General features: G+C 51.6%; 2 protein-coding genes across 2 annotated transcripts; both read right to left on the bottom strand.

Moving 5' to 3' along the window:
• Positions 1-3,904: 3,904 nt before the first annotated feature.
• Positions 3,905-7,369, bottom strand: Hapln4 (hyaluronan and proteoglycan link protein 4). Its single transcript, XM_051178055.1, has 4 exons — positions 6,911-7,369; positions 6,352-6,714; positions 5,428-5,751; positions 3,905-4,404 (listed from the first exon to the last, which is right to left on the bottom strand). Exons 1-4 carry the CDS (start codon positions 7,098-7,100, stop codon positions 4,013-4,015), a joined length of 1,269 nt encoding a protein of 422 aa, XP_051034012.1. The 5' UTR covers positions 7,101-7,369; the 3' UTR covers positions 3,905-4,012.
• A 3,217-nt stretch (positions 7,370-10,586) lies between these two features.
• Tm6sf2 (transmembrane 6 superfamily member 2) lies at positions 10,587-17,048 on the bottom strand. The gene is made up of 10 exons (XM_051178218.1): positions 16,911-17,048; positions 15,589-15,692; positions 14,620-14,717; positions 14,424-14,527; positions 13,970-14,052; positions 13,315-13,439; positions 12,871-12,972; positions 12,420-12,512; positions 11,881-12,000; positions 10,587-11,053 (listed from the first exon to the last, which is right to left on the bottom strand). Exons 1-10 carry the CDS (start codon positions 17,003-17,005, stop codon positions 10,844-10,846), a joined length of 1,134 nt encoding a protein of 377 aa, XP_051034175.1. The 5' UTR covers positions 17,006-17,048; the 3' UTR covers positions 10,587-10,843.
• Between the last annotated feature and the right edge of the window lie 1,395 nt (positions 17,049-18,443).

Genomic DNA, 18,443 nt, shown 5'->3' with positions numbered 1-18,443 from the left:
CAGCACTGGGGAAGAACAGGTATGGACTGCCTGCCAGAGGCTTGCTATTGACTTGTTGTCTTACTTTGTGACCCAGGCTGACCTGCAGTTCACAGCAATCTCCCCACTTCAGCCTGCTGAGTAGTGGGAATCCAGCCAGGGATACATGGAGAAAAAAACAAAGCAGCTTTAATCCCAGCACTTGGGAGACAGAGGCAGGAGGATCTCTATGAGTTCCAAGCCAGCCTGGTCTAGAGAGCTGTACAGAGAAACTCTGTCTCAAAAAACCAAAAAGTAAAAGACAAAGCAAACAACAAAGAAGTACCCGTAGAAGCCATGGAGCAGAAGTGGAAGTCAGTTCTCTTCCTCCTCCATATGGGTCCCAGGCATCAAACTGTATCCATGGAGCCATCTTGCCAGGCTCTGGGTGGCCATGCAGCAAGACACCGGTGACTGCTGTTAGCTACATAAACCCTCATCTGTTGTGGAGACAGCCATGCACATAGGACAAAGGCATGTGCTCCAGATGGGCCTTAGTGGTGAGGGACATGTTCTGGAGAGGATAATCACAAGGGGGTTTGGTTTAGGGCTTTTGGGGGATGGTTGGTTTATTTTTTGAAAGGGTCTCACTGTATAGCCTTAACTGGCCTGAGATTCACTCTGTAGATCAGTGGTTCTCAACTTCCTAAAGCTTTGACATGTTCCTCATGCTGTGGTGACCCCCCACTATAAAATTATCTTATTACTTCATAACTGTAATTTTACTACTGTTGTGAAACATAATGTAAATACCTGATATGTGATTCCCAAATGGGCTTAGACCTACAGGTTGAGAACCACTGCTACAGACCAAGTCAGCCTTGAACTCAGAGATCTATCCCTCTATCTCCAGAATGCTAGAACTAATGATGTGTGCCACCACACCCAGCTTATTGGGGGGGGTTGTGTTTAGGGGTTTAGGACAGCATTGTCAGAGTGGGATAACTGCTAGATAAATTTTGTCCATCCCTGAAGTGGGTCCAGCTTCTGAGTTTTCTCTTTCATATGTAAAGTTCCCTGTTTTCACTGGGTGGGAGTGAAGGGGTGGAGCCACGCCTTCCAGCTCAGCCAAGAATGGTATGGTCATTTTTCAGAGTAACTCTGATTGGTCCAGGTGTGCATGAATATCAACCACTGAGACCCAGACTGGTCCTCTGACCACACTCCACATACTAAAAATAAGTGAATAAGGGGCTGGAGAGATAGCTCAGCTATTAAGAGCACTGACTGCTTTTCCAGGGTACCCACATGGCAGCTCACAACTGTCTGTACCTCCAGGATCTACCACCCTTACACACACATACATGCAAGCAAAACACCAATGCATACAAAGATAAATAAATTATAAAAATAGTTTAAAATAAATGAATAAAGTTTACAGGTAAAAATTAGGGGACTGGGGAGATGGCTTAGTGAGTAAGAGTGCTGGCTGCTCTTCCAGAGGACTGAAGCTCAAACCACAACCATCCATAACTCTTATTTTAGGGGATCCAGCTTCTTCTTCAGGCCTCCAGGGGCACCATGAACATAAGTAGTGCAGACAAAACACACAAACACTTTAAATAAACACTATAAATAACTACCTTAATGCTACAAACAGATCTCAACTGAACACATTTTTTGTTGTTGTTTGAGACAGGGTTTCTCTGTATTATTTTGGAGCCTGTCCTGGAACTCACTCTGTAGACCAGGTTGGCCTCGAATGCACAGAGATCCACCTGCCTCTGCCTCCTGAGTGCTGGGACTGAACACATTTTTAAAATCACAGAATTATTGTTATATAAGTACACATCCCACAATGCATTCAAGGAGGTCAGAAAGTATCTCATAAGGGCCTGGTCTTAACACCTGGTAAACTGTTCTGCCTTTCTATGTTGAGGTGTGTGTAGGGTGGGGGCAAAGCAGGATGGGACCTGCTTCCCAGCCCAGCCTGATGCCCACTGCACTGAGGACAGAGGAGCATGGTAGCCATGTTTCTCATTCATCAAAAGGAATAAATGTTTATTGAACACAGCTGCAGGTTGCACTGTTGGACCTCAGAACAATCCTGGCCCAAAGAAGAAAATAGCCTAGGCAAATTCTGTCACTTGATCAAACATTTTACAATAAAAGGGGTGGCTTGAGCTCACAGCTTCCAGATTCAAAGGTGGGTTTTGCAGAGATGGACGGGACAGGAAGGAGGGTGCCAACAAGGGCATTTGCTGCTCCAAGAAGCACCTCAGAGCTGGGAGCTCCTGCATCTGGGATGGCTCTGTCAATGGATGTCTTTGGATGCTGCTCCTGACCCTTGAGCCCACATGGGTACTCAGAAACTGTTTGAATTGGTGATTTCAGAAACAGGCCACCCTCCTTGATCTCCAAGGAAGAAAAACTCTGGCCGTGTGCAGTGCTGCAGCCTCAGTTTTTCCACTTTCAGGGTGATAATTTAAAATGTTGGAGGGGAGTGCAGTGGTGACTTGTGCTGAGCTGCTGCCTGACATAGAGTTATCGTGTAAATGAACGCTGGCAGGTAGCTGCTCCAGAAGCAGAGCTCTGTTTGGGTCCATCTGAAGAAGGGACATTCATCAGGCCCCTAGAGAACACAGTAGGCAGCTCCAGTCAGAGTAACTCTCTTCATGGCAAGAAGTTCCTGAGAGCTATAGGTCAGTTGTCAAGGAGACATTGATGGTCTCTATGGTAACAGCTGGGCAGGACAGGACCCTGGAGGAAAAGCCTTGGAGGGACAGGTGTTGTTACCTTGGACACCAGAGTTTGATCTCCATGGTAACAGTTGTGAGATCCAAGCTGTCTGACAGTTGGGCTTAGATATCAGAGAGGAGCTGGAAGTGCACCTTGGGAAAGGAGCAGCTTGTTTCCATGGAGAGGCCTGGAGAAATTAATGCTGGGTCGCCCTGAGGACATTCAGTGGGGAAGACTGTCTCCATAGTGGTCCATCAGGGTAGGTTCACCCAGAAATGGAGTGGTAGGTGTCTGGTCTCTAGGCCAGTGAAAAAGGAAAAGTGTGGTACCCATAGTTACAGAGGAAGGCAGGATGTACCATTTTGGTGGGTTAGATGAGTGAGAGGACAGGTAAAGCTGCACTAGTGGCCTTTGTCACCTCAAGAAGCTGAGCAGCATGTCTCTATTGCAAGTGAGAATTTTAGGGTTTTGGGGTTTGAGGGAATGATCTCTTTGGTGACAGCCTCAAGGAGCCTGGGAAGGGACATTCAGGTGAGTCTACTCTCTGGCAGAGAAATACCTGAGGGGTAGGCATGACCACTGTTTCTGGGAGCCAGCTGGGGACATCCTCCCATGAAGACAGAGGGGTTGGGGCTGTCCTCCATAGTGATTGGGGACAAGGCTTGTTACCTTGGAAACTTAAGACTCTCTGGAAGAGTGGGAATACCTAGTCTCTGGGTCACCTGCCAGCCTGGGGCATAGTCACCTTGTGACCCATAGTTTTCTGTTTCAATGGACAGCTAGCTGACTGTCCAAGACCAGTTTTCCAGCTCCTGGGATATGCAGGGGTTTGTGTAGCAAGTCTCCAGTTAATCCTGGGGGTCCAGCCTCCAGGTGACTGAGGGGGACTGTTTTCCAGGAGGCCACAGAAGGGTGGCTCAGCTTTAGGAAACCGTGGGGGTCCTGCTGGTCTACTGGGGTCCTGGGGGTTACAGGAGAGTGTGGCTCTTCTAGACAAAGTCTGGAAGATGGGACATCCACTATCCAAAGAAGTGGGCTTGGCCACTGTCAGGGTCTCTCAGAAGGCAGCACAGTCAGTGACCAAGGACACAACAGGTTTGTCAGCCTGCAGCGCACTGCAGGGATAACTCATGTATCCAAGAGACCTCAGGGGGTGTGGTCAGTGTCCAAAGACCACAGGTAGCTGAGTTAGCCTGCAACGTACCATAGGGTTGTTTCATATACCCAAGGGATCTCTGGTGAGAAGTCAGATTCCAGGGGGTGTGCAGAGCCCCTGGATCAGCCACCAACATCCACAAACCCCAGTTCTCATGGTCTAGACACGCAGCGGGGTCCAGGCAGCTGGGTCCCTTGATCCTCCTGCCCAGCCTCCTCCGCCAGCCCAGCCCCAGCCCCAGCCTCCTGGAGCCGGGTCTGGGGCACCTGGAGCGCGGTAGCAGTAGACGCCAAAGAGGCGTTGGGAGGCGTCGGGGAAACCGAGACTGCGCACGCCCGGCCGGGGCCCCCCGCAGCGAGTGCGCGGATTCACTATGGGGTAGCGCGCGCTGCCATCAGCCAGCCAGCCTGCAGTGCAACGGTCCAACAGCTGCAGCTTCCACGCGGCAAACAGCTGTCCAACCTTGGCCACCGTCGCACCCCGGGCTGCGCAAGCCCGAGCCGCCCCGGCCAAGGCCACCGGCCGCAGAGGCTTCAGGAAGAACACGCGACCTGCGGGACCCGGGGGCGTGTCAGAATGGGGCAGGGGCTAGGCCCGCCAGACTCCGGAAGCCCGGGACTCTGAGCTCCGGGTCTGTCCCTTCTCTGCCATCGGCTTCTGCCAGTGCGATGCGGGTACCAAGTGGCATTTCAATATCCCCCTGTGGTAGCCCTGGAAAGTCTCTTTCCTAGTAGCGCAGGGTAAGGAGGAGGGGAGCGGGACCTGGTCACTTAGGAGTGGGGCTGATGCTTTTGGAGGCAGGGTCTGTGCTCTTCAGGGAGATCTCTGTTAGGCAGGCCTCCTATTTGGGACGGGACCTATGTTTGGGAGAGTTTTCACCAGCGTACCTAGCCTAAGTCCTTAGGCGGAGGATCTGTGTCCTTAAGGGCTTGAGGGTAGGTTCTACACTCTTGAAGAGGGCTCCCAACCACAAGGTAGGTTTTATACATTTCAGTTACGCCTTCCTCTAGGAGTCAGGGACTATGAACTTGAAATGGGCCTCTCTCCTTGGGGCGGTGTCTATTGTATGTGTGTATGGCGGGGCGCTGTCTTTACTTAAGAACCTATGCCCTTCAGAATGAGGCCCATGCTCTTGTCTATGTTTCTGAAACAAACTTCCCTCCATCTGCCAGGCCCTAAGACTAGGTAGTTAGAGTCAGTTTTCCCCAAGGGGTTGGAGACTATGCACTTGGGGTGGGTTTCCTTCTAGGGGGCGGGACATATGCGCTTGGGGCGGACCTTCTTCTAGGGACTGGGTCTATGCACTCAGGAGTGGGGCCACCCTCCATGGATCAGAGCCCATACTGTGTGGCAGGCCTTCAGGGAGGGGTCATTTGAACTTGAGGGGTGGGCCTCCTTCCAGGCAGAGGGAAGGGTTCCCTTCAGGGGGTAGAGCCTATGTACTAATGGGTGGAGCCTCACTTCAGAGACCTGAGGCCTAGAACCTTGGGGCACGTATCCTTCCAGAGGGCGGGGCTTAAGCGCTAGAGACAATCTTCATCGCTTCTTCTTGGGGGAAAGGACTTAAAACTCACCAGGGAGGTTGGATGTGAAGCAGAAGGCATCATAGCGTTCCTCGGCGTTATGACGATACCCATAGTTGCGCACGCCCCCATTGGTGCCTCCACCAGCCCCAGTGCTCCCAGCGCCGCCACAGGGCTCCCGGGCCTGGCTCACTGGATACTGCACAGAACCATCATGTAGCCATCCAGCATTGCACCAGTCCAGGCCATCGCGCCAGGCCGCATGGAGCTGCTCGGCGGATGCCAGAATGCCATCCTGTTCTGCGCAGGCGCGCTGTGCTTCCACGAAAGTCATCTTGTAGCGGCCTCCACGCGGATGATAGGGAAAGACCACTCCTGGATGAAAACGAATGTCAGTCTGTCTGGTGCCCCAGGTTCTCGTACATCTCACATGAACCAGTTCTTTCCTCTCTGGCCCTCGGACATGACCACACCTCTGGCCAGCTCACACACATTATGTGTCCTTTGATTTACGCTTGGGCTTGTCCCTTCTCCCTAACATACTTTCCTCATATTCTTTCTATTCTTTTCCACTTGCCTAACTGTTATTCTATTCATTCTTCAAAACTCGACTTTTAAAAAAATGTTTATTTATTTGCTTTTTAAGACAGTGTCTCTCTGTGTAGAGAGACTGTACTAGAACTAGCTTGGTAGATCAGGCTGGCCTTGAACTCACAAAGATCTCTTTCAAGGGTGATGAGAGTTTCCCCACATCAACATCAGGCAGTTCACAACCACCTGTAACTCCAGCTCCAGGGATCTAAGGCAAGATGCCTTGACCACATGCACACACATTCAAACATATACATATAAATAAAAGCTGTAACAAGTATTTTTAGACGAACTATCCCCCTACCCAATAATGTCTCTACTGTGCCAACTGATTTGGTTTGTCCCACAATGTCCCCCTATCTCCTCTGCCCATGCTTCGGTTACCTTCCAAGTCCAGGTTGACCATGCCAGCATCATCCTCTAGTTCATTGGTGACCTCGCACTCATAGCGTCCGTAGTCCTGCAGGGTGACATTTCGGAGGACCAGAGAGGCATCCCCGGGCCCGTCGTTCTGCAGCTCCGCCCGCCCTCGGTAAGGGCCAAAGGCTCGATACTGGGAACCCAGAGCCACGAAGACATCGGCGAAAGCCAAAGGGTCTACCACTTTCGTCCACTTGAGGCGGACGCCGTCGTGGCCGTGGGCGGCCGCCTCGTAATGGTAGCGGCAGGGTAAAACGATGGTGCCACCGCGGTGGCTCACTACCTGCCCGGGCGCGGTCTGCACCACCACGGAGCCGGACTCGCCCTCTGCGGGGCGACCAATCAGGTATCAAAGGTGAGTTAGGGGGAGGACCCAGAGAAGGGACGTAGGTCAAGGTTTGGAAAGGAGCTCCACCGCGACCCGCCACCCCACCCGACCCCTGTCGTTCGCTCACAGCCACAGCCGTGGTGGTGGGGGACGGGACGGGACGGGACAGGAACCAGAGCTGCGGACAAGACTCACCCAGCACGTGCACGACTTTCTTCCTGCCACGCTGAGCTCCGGCAGGCACGGGAACCAGCAGCAGGAGTCCCCAGGCAACCGTCCAGAGCGCGCGGGGCCCGAGGGCTGCCGGAGCGCACGCCTGCGGACACAGGAGCTGCATCCAGCTGTACCACCCCGACCCTCTGCAGCTCGTCTTGCCCTCCCCCATGGGGGTCTCAGCCTAGGAGCTGTCCGAGTTTCAGATGACTTCTCTTGCCCTCCCCCACATCCCCGTCCCCGCTACCGGAGCGCAAGGGGGAGGGGGAGCAGCTGCCCGTATCGTGGCCGCAAGGTTATCCGCGCGCCAGGAGACTGCAGCAAGCCTGGCAGAATGAGCGGGGGCTGGAGACAGCGGGACAGGCATGGGAGGAGGGGGGGGATAACATCTGGCTATTGAGCCAGGCCGAGAGAGACAGAGAGGTAGAAACAGAGAGACGCAGAGACAAAGACTCAAAATCGGACACGCAAAGACAGAGACCCAGAGAGAGTCTCGGAGACAGAGATTCAGAGACAGAGACCTAGAGATAGACACAGACAGAGACATAGAGACAGAGACGCAGAAAAAGACCGAGGCTCAGAGGCAGAGAAGGGAGAGGCTGGTGGGGAGAGACAGAGAAAAAAGAAAAAGTAAGCACTCTCTCCCTCCCCCTCAAAATAAGTGGTAGACACTGGGGGGGCAGAGAAGGGGAAAGTACCAAAGAAAGAGAAAGAGGAAGCTAGAGAAAAACAAGAGGAGGAGAGAAACAGAGAGGAGAGAGACAGAGACAAAGACGAGATTGGGAACTCAGCGCAGAACAGCACTCACCATCCTGATTGCGGCCCCCGCCCAGCGGCCCCTGCGCTTCTCGACTGCGCACGCGCACAACGTTTTGACGGTCTGGTCCCTCAGACGGTGCAATCCTGGCGTCTGCCTGCAAGGGGAGGAGGACACGTGGGGCGTTAAAGGGGCAGCGTGGGCTTACAGCACGGAGTGGGGGTGGTGGGGTAGGGGCAGCCCCGGCGCCGCTGAGCTGGGAACACGGCAACCTCGTGACCTCCCAGCCATGAGGACTACTTTAGCCAGCAGAGGAGTCTCACAGGCCTCCATTTGCACTCCACACCTGGTGTGGCTGCAAAGGAGTATGGATGATATAATTACCCATTGAGCAGATGGGTAAACGGAGCCTGGTTGACCAAGCCCTGCCTCCCACTTCTTTTTTGTTTTTTTGTTTTTTCGAGACAGGGTTTCTCTGTGTAACAGCCCTGGCTGTCCTGGAACTCACTTTGTAGACCAGGGCCTCAAACTCACAGAGATCCACCTGCCTCAGCCTTCCTAATGCTGGAATTAAAGGTGTGTGCCACCACTGCCCGCTGGCCAAGTCCCTTAACCAAGTCTCTCAGGTTCTGCCAGCACAGGGAAATCTAAATCCACCACCCTCCTTGCCACCCCATACACACTGTTACCCATGTACTCGGGGGAGGGAGAAGAATCAGCTGTTGGAAGTCATCTTCTGCTACATATCAAGTTTGAGGCCAGCATAGGATGAGAAGGGAAAAAGGGAAGAAGGATGCAGGATTGGAGTCACAGATGGTAATCTCAGCAAGTTTGAGGCTATCCTGGTCATGTATCCGCTAGGGGCTGGAGTTGAGGCTCAGTTGGAGGAGGGTTCACCTTGCATGCATGAGGTCCTGGGTTTTATCCCTATTGCCATATAGCAAGGGTAGTGTTACATACCTGTTATCTCAGCACTGGGAAGGCTGAAGCAGGACGATTAGGAGTTCAAAGTCATTTTGGGCCAGTTGTAGTGGTGCATGTTGATATGATATGCTATAGAGGCAGAGGCAGGAGGATCATGAGTTGGAAGCCAGCCTGAGCTACGCATTTGGTGCTGTTGAGATGGCACACAGTGCTTGGGTTCTCTGTGAGTTGTTAGACCAGCCTGATCAACCAGAACTATATATTGAAACCCTGTTTCAAAAAATCAAATTGGGGGAGAAGTTACCTTAGGCTACATTAGGAATTTAAGGCTTGCTTGGGCTACATAATACCTTGTCTTATATAAAGTGAGTTCCAGGACAGCTACCTTGTCTTATATAAAGTGAGTTCCAGGACAGCCAGGCTGCACAAAGACCTTCTCAAAAACAAAACAAAACAAAAAAACCAAACCAACAAATGCATGGGAAAGCCAGGCATGGTGGCACAGGCTATGTTCCCAGCACTTAGGAGACTGAGGCAGGAAGTTAGCCTGGGCTCCATATCCACACCCTATATCAATTTTCTGAAACGATTGAGCAGAGTAAGCACTGATAAACTCCATGAACTGGCAGGTGTGATGGCTTGTCAAGAGGTTTTGCCTGCCAGCCTGTTTGTCCATGTGCTCACTGGGTAATCATCCTGGAAATTTGGGCTCTAGCAGACACTAGAGATAGGAGTGTTCTCCAAAAATCACATTCCTTCATAGGGTCTCAGAGGGACAGGCCCAAGTTCCACTCTTGTCCTTGCTGGTTGTGTCACTCGGGAAGACCGCTCAGCCTGAGTGGGTCTCCAAGCAAGACAGGGCTAGCATTGATGAGGTTTCCACTACAAGCCTGGCCAGAGAGTGCTGGGCCCCAGCCACTCCTAAGATTCCCCTCTTCACCCAGTTTCTAGACTAAAGAACAGGAAATAGAGAATGCTTTCCAACCATTTGTTGTCTAGCTAGCCTCAGTTGCCCTGGAGAGTGAGTTCAGTCCCTAACTCAGATGTGTCCAAATATAACCTTGGGCTAGAATCTTCACTTCCAGTCTCAGTCTAGAATGTGGAGGCCCAGTGGCAGCAGTCTGTGTGTAATTCCCTGGATGCCTAACAATGCCACCATTTGGTTATGCTGTACTCTGTGTGTGTGTGGTGTATGTTTGTATTGCACCTGTGTGTGAGAGTTCAGGTGTGTGTAGGTCAGAGGTCAAAATTAGGTGTCTTCCTCACTCTCAGACTTACATGTTTGTTTGTCTGGTCTGGAGTTCACTGTATAGATCAGACTGGCCTAGAACTCACAGAGATCCACTTGCCTCTGTCTCCTGAGTGCTGGGTTTAAAGGTGTGTGCCACCACCCCTAGCTTCTACTTGATTTGGGGCAAGGTATCTCACTGAACCTGGAGCTGGCTGGCCAGTGAGCTCTGGGAATTCTCACTTCACTCCCTTATCTCAGTGCTGGCTAGTCCCTTATATGGTTGCCACAGCAGCTGACTTTTACAAGGGTGTTCGGGATTTGAAATAGGTTCTTAATGCACTTTGCTGACTGACATGTTGCTCTTGACCCTTTCTTGTGTGAAGGCATGAGAATGCAGTCCAGGATGTGCTCCTGACCCTCCTCCCTTCACCTCCCCAGTGCTGGGATAGCAGGTGTGCACCACCACACCCAGGGCCCTTATGGATGCAAGCTCCAAGAGCACTTTGCTAATCTTGCACTCACAGCTGCAGCTGTGCAGAACCAGGGACTTCTTCAGTGTGACCTCAACCCTGCTGAATGTCAGTCTTCCCATCTGGAATATGGAGTTGTGCGTCTCACCGAGAGGCTGATTGAGGGTCCTGGCCCCTCTGACTTCATACAGCCACAATGGCTGTGAAGAACCCACTCTCCCCTCATGGGTACATGGGTCTCTTGTGCCAGCTTTCTGAAACACTTGGGCAGTGATGTCCTAGACATCAAAAGTGCTTTTATTAAAAGGATGGGGGGGGGAGTGATGGGTGAATTCCAGGGCAGGGCATTAGGGTCCTTCTGGCTTTTGGGGTACAGTGACATAGCAAGAGCATCTTGTCATGGGTCTCCTACACTTCTTTCTGGCCTGATTGCAAGTCCTCCAGATGTTCATTCAGCTTTGAAAGGGCCAACCCATCTTTGGAGGGCAAGGCCTGCTGCACAGGTCAAGTTTCTAGCAGAGAAGTGCACATGCTCACTGCTGCTTCTTGCCTTGGCCCTCAGAAGTTGAGGGCTGTGCATGCATGAAGAATGCAGGACGCCAGAGGCAGCGTAAAGCCAGCAGGTGTGGACCCAGTGCAAACAGCATGTTGCTGAAAAAGAAGGTGGTCCAGGTGTCCTCGGGCACTCGGTAAGTGAAGGGTGTGCGCAGGTGCATGGAGGCACCCATGTGTGAGAACTGCGCCTGGAGGGACACAGGGAGGATGGCAGGTGAGTCCAGCACCCTCAGGACAATGCCCACTGCCATGTCTTCCTTCTCTAAAACATTCCTGCCTTCAACCTAGATCCCATCCTTTCTCCTCACAAGTATTATGGACCCCCCAGCCTGGACTGAGTCTAGGCCTTTTCTCTTCCTACCAAAACCCCAGAAATAGCTCTGGGCCCTCCAGTGCTTAAGCACTCCCATGATTCCATGCCTCCTCTCACATGCTTAGAGCCCAGAGTTCAAAGTCTTCAACATCCAGCTCCAACTTTTTGGCTCTCTCCTTCCTTGATGTCTTCTTCTCGGCCTTTCTGCGCTGTTTCTGTTCGTGGCTGCCCTTCCCTTCATAGGTCACAATCTTTCCACTCTGCAACCCTTCTCAGCCCCTGTCCCCACTCCCTTCCAGGTTCCTGTCTGTTTGTTAGTTTTTGTTTTTGACTTTTCAAGACAGGGTTTCTCCGTTTAACAGCACTGGCTGTCCTGGCACTAGCTCTGTAGACCAGGCTGGCCTCAAACTCACAGAGCTCCACCTGCCTCTGCCTCCCAAGTGCTGAGATTAAAGGTGTGAGTCACCATTGCCAACTCATTATCTTGTTTGTTTCTGGTGCTGAAGAATGGAAGCTGTGCTCTTGCACATGCTAGATAAGCACTGTACTACAGAGCCATATCCCAGAATGCTTTTTTCTAGCTCTGACTGGGGGCTTGGAGTTACCTGTGGGCTAGGGTTATGTACATATAGCCATCTCCTTCAGGCTAGGGAATTCTGGATCACTGGGCCTATGGTCCATCATCACTACCCCACCCCTTACCTGGCCAATGGCTCCAGCAAACACCAAGGCCCAGTCTGGCAGCCAGGAGCAGCCAGGGAACGTGAGAGCATAGGTAGCCAGGCAATAGAAAGGCAGAGCATAGAACAAGTACATCAGCATCTAGGGGAGACCACAGGCTGTGAAAACACAGGGAGGGGCTCTACACAGGGCTCCCCCTGTCCCCAGTCACACACAATGAATCACACTTAGCTTCTGAGATGGTGCAGGACTCTGGCCTAGCAAATCAGAACACCCTATTTACAATGCTGATATGACTGACAGGGCCATGTGATTCAGGCTGGGCTAATCAGAGCCTCAATGAGGCATGTTCTTAAGTCATAAGGTTTCCAGGGGGTGGATGAACCCTGGAGTGCTTCTGGGATGTGGCAGGGAGCCTTGCTGAGGAAGCACAGCCAAGACAACCTGGGTCCTGCCATACCCAAAGTTTGCATGTGCATCTACCTGGCTGGTGTGGGCTTTAGGCAATTGCTTCAGAGAAGGGCAGCACCATAGCCTTCCCCTCCCACCTGCCCTCTCACCTGCAGCTTTGGGTAGGCCACAGGGTCCCTCAGATATGGCTCATATTGGTAAATATAGATGAAGCAGGCATCTGTGGGGCAGTCAAGTACCACCTAAGGCATACAAATAAGCACCATGCATCTTATGGCTCTCACAAGGCTCCTCCCCACCCCAGCTCTCAAGCCAAGCCCACACCAATCCCCTGGGCCCTCTCAGCCCTCCCTAGCTCTCTCTTTTTGGCTGTTGATTCACAGTAAGAGGGCTGAGAAAAGACTGTGGGGAATAAACATTTGTCATGAAACCTTCAGAATGGACTTGGTGAAGAACTCTCTTGGGTATCAGACAGAAGAGCACTGTTTTTTTTTTTTTTTTTTTTTTTTTTTTGGCAATGAATAAGGAAATAAATTTGGGAGAAGAAGGCTGAGGAGGGACACTGGAGGTCAAGAAGGGAAGTAGCCAAGGCGGACTCACCAGGCCCCGGAAGAGAGCGAAGAATGCAGCAAGGATGAGGTACATGATGAGTGTCAGGTCAACGGGACGCTGTAAGAGGCCTTTCTTCTGCTCCTCCCGTACCTGCTCCATGTTAGAGAAAGCCAGAGCTAGCCAGAGAGGCCTGGGGTATAGCAGATGATCAGTCCTCTTTATTTCTCCCAAGTAGACAATCATTTGCTCTTGAGCTTGTATAGGTTGAGCAAGTGTTCTACCCCTGAGCCATATTCCTAGCCCCTCATGTTGAGCCACATTTGAGTCTTTGGAGTTCTGAGACAGTCTTATCATAGAAACTCATGCTGGCATTGACTCATGGCAATTCTGCCTCAGTATCCCCAGTGCTGGTATGACAGGTGTGGGCTACCATGCCTGGCTTGACACAAAACCTTTGATTCAATGCCATTCATAAGCAGGAGGAACACTCACCATGTCGGGGGTGTAGGAGGTTGGTGTACAGGACTGGCTGAAAATTCTCACACCAGCCCAGCATGGGACCAGCATGTATAGGATGGTGAGGAAGAAGGCAGGTCTGATCTCTGAACTGTATTTACCTGCCAGGATGGGGAGAGCATGTGACATAGGAAGATTTCTAATGGCAGCTGGGCCAAGCAGGAGCCCTGCCTGGACATCTTGAGTTACACTATCTTTGCTCAAGCTCTCCTGTGCTTTGTGGCTTCCCAGTATGCTCCTTGCCCTGACCTGACTGAGTTTACCTTAAATAAAGACCTGACACTTGTGAGGATCTCTTTGTTTCCCACCAAGTAGATCTCCTTGCTTAGCATTTACTGAGCTGTTACAACACTGGGACTTGTCACTCTGCCCTACCTCCAAAGACTTACTTCACAAACTTTCACTCTGCCCTCAGGACCCACCCTAAAACAGCTTTCCTGTGTGAAGAGCATGCTGCAAGACCCTTGACATCATGGCCTAATAGCTTGGAGAGAAAGCAGGATTAATGCCATCTCCCCATCACTTCCATGAGGAAAGAAAGTGGAGGGGGTCTTGGCTTCTGGTCAAGGCCTGAGGCTATTGGGTCTTTATAGGCATGGGGGGGGCAGAGTCTCAGAGGCTGCATCCTTACCGAGGATGTTTCCCGGGAGGAACACCAGGAGGCTCATGGCAAAGGACCCCAGCCAGTAGAGCCCAAGGTTCCGGTACCTTTTCCTGGGAAGTGATAGAGGGGGTAGATGTGGGCCATTAACCCTCAATCTCAAGGCCCTGCAGGGCCTTGGCTCTTCAGCTGGGTTCCTCTTGAGCTTTATTTATTTATGGTAGCTGGAGATGGAATTTGGGTCTTGATTATGCTTAGGATGTGCTAGGATGGCACCTCACATGAGGACAATAAACACTGGGAATGGTACTAGTGGTCCAGAAGATGTGGGTCTCCAGCCAGTCATACCTGTTGACAGTATCTGGAAACATCATCTAGCCATCCATGGGTGATCATACCCTTTCTCAAACACTACTGGCTCCCCAGTGACCTGGAACCCACCCACCTGGAATAACTTCTTCCTGGGTTCCTAGTCTCCCCTCACCTTTTGCGGATGGCACCAGCCATGGCCAGATAGAGCAGGTAGTGCACAGTACCATCCCAGTAGCAGATGAAGATGCCATGTGCTGTACGTAGGTAGGGATCACCCTGTGGGCAGGGCATGCATGATGGGGCCAGGAGCATGCATGATGGGGCCAGAACCACCCCCAGCCACCCTATTCTTGGTATCCACCACTTACCTCCTTGGTGTAGAAATCTATAAAGCCCATCACATAGCCATCTTCTTGAAGTGCAATGATAAGGTCCACCACCGAAGTGAAGGAGAAGATCACAAATACTAGAGGGAGAGTGGGTGGAATTGAGCAGGTGCTTGGGGCTGACATGGGCAGGACTATGGCTAAGTGCAGGTGTGGCTAAAGCCAGCACAGAGGTAGTTTGGGCCAGTGCAACCTCAGGTTCTGTTCTTTTGACATGGGGTGTGAGTCTGTAACACAGGCTGCCCCTGAACAAATGGCAATCCTCCTGCTGCAGCTTCCCAAGTACTAGGATTACAAGCTCACGACACCACACCTATCTCTTAGTTTAACTTAAAACTGGATTCGAAGCCAGGAAGTGGTGGTGCACACTTTTAATCCCAGCACTCAGGAGGCAGAGGCAGGTGGATCTCTGTGAGTTGGAGGGCAGTCTGATTTACAGGGTGAGTTCCAGGACAGGCTCCAAAGCTACAAAGAAACCCTATCTGGGAAAAACAAACAAAAAACTGGACTTGAAACATTAGGTCCAATGTGAGGTGATCAGGCAAGGCTCTAGGTCCAGGCAATACATAGTACACAGTATTCTAAAGGTGTGATGGAGGAAGTACAGTCCCTAGTCTGGCTGAAGCTGGACAAGGTGCTCTTGATATTACAGCACTCAGCACTCAGGGGATGGAGGCAGGAAGATCAGGAGTTCAAGGTCAGTCGGGGCTACATGAGTGCTGGGGAGGGCCTAGTCTGATGGGGGAGACATAATTATTTCTCTCTGAAGTTCCAACTCTGAAAGGGGAAGCCTTTTGAAGTTTTCCAATCTGCTGGTGTTTCAGGCCCTCTGAGTCCCACAGTTTAATGGAAATCCTTCAAAGACTAATGAAGGTCCTTGGCTGGTCCCAAGTCTAGAATGGAGGCCTTTTCCTAGTCAGCCCTGCTTCCCACCACCTCCCAGTGACTTACCAGCATAGAGGGGGTCATAGGTGATCTCCCCATGAGATAGGCTGTAGACCGCCATGAAGAGCAGGCCCAGTATCAGTGCACTCATCAGCACCACGCACAAGGGCCTGGAGGAGGGAGGCACCAAGGGAGGCTGTGCTTGGGTGAGACCTCCTAGAGGAGTTATTCAGGAAGTTCCAGCAAAGAAGAATGAAACTTGCTTTTCCCATGGGTTTCTTGCTTAGGTTTCTACTTGACAAACTTCTACTCATCCTTCAAAGCCCATGTATATAGCTTCCCCTAGAAACCCTCCCTGATTTCCCTATCCCTACTGTTAATTCCAGTAATTCCATTATTAGCTGATACTCATTCACATGGATTTGCTTGGTCAGTCATTGAGCAAGGCTCTCCGCTCATGGTGAGGCTCACCCCTCGTGTGGCCAGGCTCAACACTAATAGGATGAGCCTCCAGTATTCCTTGAGGCTCCCACTTCCACCCTGCTAAAGTCCAACTGTCTTCATCTGCTCCACCCTATTCTTGCCCAGATCTACCCCATCACTCTGATAAGACAGGTCAGCTAGTTGCAAAGATAACAGAAACCAGGTCTCTTGATTCCCCTTAACACAGCTGGACAAACAAAAGAAAATCCAGAGATGGAAATCCACCTGTCTAGTGCCACACAACGAAGTTTTGTCCAATTCTCCTACACCACATAGGCTAACATTTCATGCACCTACCAGCAATGTCAACCAAATACCTAAATTTGATACTGTACAGAATTTGTGATCCTCATCCAAGACTATAGTGAAACCTAGACAGAGGAGGGAACCTAGGCTCCCAGAGTGCACTTGGCTCACTCAGATTCCCAGGAGACAGGTATTGGTACCCCAGGAGTCAGCCCTCTCTATCCCATCCTTTGGGTCTGCTGAGCTTTGGAGTGAGGGGCTTGCTGAACCTTCAGGGTCTATCTAGAGATAGATGACAGGGACAGGGGTGGTCACTGCGTGTAGGACAAACTTACTGTAAGCCTGAGATAGAGGCAATGGAACAAGGCGTGCATGCCAGGGGAGCTGGATCAGTAGGGCTTTATCTCGGGCAAAACTTTGACCCCAGGCGACTTTGGAACCTATGTGGGGTGCATCCCTGGAATACTCATAAACTCCCCAAATACTAAGGCTCCACATTACTTTTTTCCCAGAACCCGATCACGGCATCCCATTGCCTCTGCGCGATGGGAGGGGAGTTCTGCTTGCATGGGCATCCTTCAGGCCCAGCTCGGACCCTCCCGGGCTCCGCCACCCCTCATCCTCCCTCTAGCCCGGTGGTCCTTGAGGACGAAACGCACTGTGAGAGCGCCGAGACGTGGTTGAGCACGTAGGACACTGGCAGGGCGCCGAGCGACATCGCCGCGGTCTTGCCAGCTAGCGGCGGGATGTCCATGACAGCAGCGCCCCGACTCTGGAGCGGCCTCCGGGACACTTGGCTCTGCAACTGCAGCGAGTCTGAGCTCTGGGATTCCAGGGACCTGCCCCGCGCAAAGGTCGCCCCTCGCAGAGCAAAGCCGCCACCCTTAACCGCGCTCCTAAGCGAGGCCCCGCCCCCATGAGATTCCGCCCATAAGCTCCCTCAGACCATAGCTATACTCTGTCCCACTTTCAGCGACTGGACGGCTGTAGACACGCCCCTTACCTCCGCTCAGTTTATAGCTCCGCCCCCATTTCTATTGAACTGTAGCCAAGTCCCTTCACCAGAGTCCACAATAGCAATCCTTTCCCCACCCCCTTTCACAACCTCTCCCTCTACTCTCCTGTGGTCATGCTCCCAGGCCCTACTCACAGCGGATTCAGGACTGTAACCGACTGAAGCCCTGCACAGCCGGGCCCCCAGGCCCCACGCACAACCACTACATAGCTGTGGCCAAGGCCTTTGACACATTTGTACTACTTAGCGGTACCCTTAGCTCCGCCTCGACCTCTCACAGCCCCCAACTCCTGGTTCTTTAGTGCCACACTGCAAGCAGCAGTCTTTCTCTTTGGATTTGTGTGAGGGAGACATTGAGGAAATGTATTGTATGTATGTATGAGCGCATCAGAGGAGCAAGTGTCGGTGGGGTGTCCTGATCACTCTCTTTATTCTTTTGAGACAGGGTGTTTCATTAAACCCGGAGCTATGCTGGCAGCCAGAAAATAGTGATCCTCCCATCTTTGACAGTGTCTGGCTTTTTTCTTGCATAGTGGGAATTTGAACTCAGGTCCTCATGTTTGCACAGAAAGCTTACAGGTGTGGACCACTAGGTCTCCTTTCTACACCTCTGCCTTCCTAAACCTGTCACATTAACACCTGAACATGGAGAGGGACACTCCCTTTTGAATTAAAAATGTCTGTATTTGGGTATCACTCCCCACCTATTCCTTTGAGGTAAAGGTCTCTCAATGAACACAGGGCTTGTTTTCTTGGCTAGGTTGGAAATCAGCAAGTCTCCATGCCTCAGGAGCTGTGTGGCAGATATACTTGGAATATCAGGTTGTGTTCTGGAATCCAAACACCCTCACGCAGCAAATGATCTTAACCACTGAGCTGTCTTTCATGGCTCAGCGACACTTTAAAGGTATGTTTCACATATAAAATTTTTGTGTATTGTCTGCATGGATGTCATACCCCATGGGCCAGTAATGGCCATGAAAGAGGCATCCACTGGGACTGAAGTTAATGATGGTTGTGATCCTCTGTGTGGGTGTTGGGACCTGGAGCCATGGATCTAGCTAAGGTTTTTGTTCATTTCTGAGAAAGGGTTAATTGATTCTAATGGCCTGGGTTTTGAACGCAAAGATCCACCTGCCTACTGAGTACTAGGATTAAGGAAGTACACTACAGTGCC

Source organism: Phodopus roborovskii, unplaced genomic scaffold, assembly GCF_943737965.1.
Source record: "Phodopus roborovskii unplaced genomic scaffold, PHOROB, whole genome shotgun sequence".
In the NCBI taxonomy this organism is placed as follows: Eukaryota; Metazoa; Chordata; class Mammalia; order Rodentia; family Cricetidae; genus Phodopus; species Phodopus roborovskii.
The sequence above is the reverse complement of the archived record's forward strand: the minus strand, read 5'-3'. Positions and strand labels throughout refer to the sequence as shown.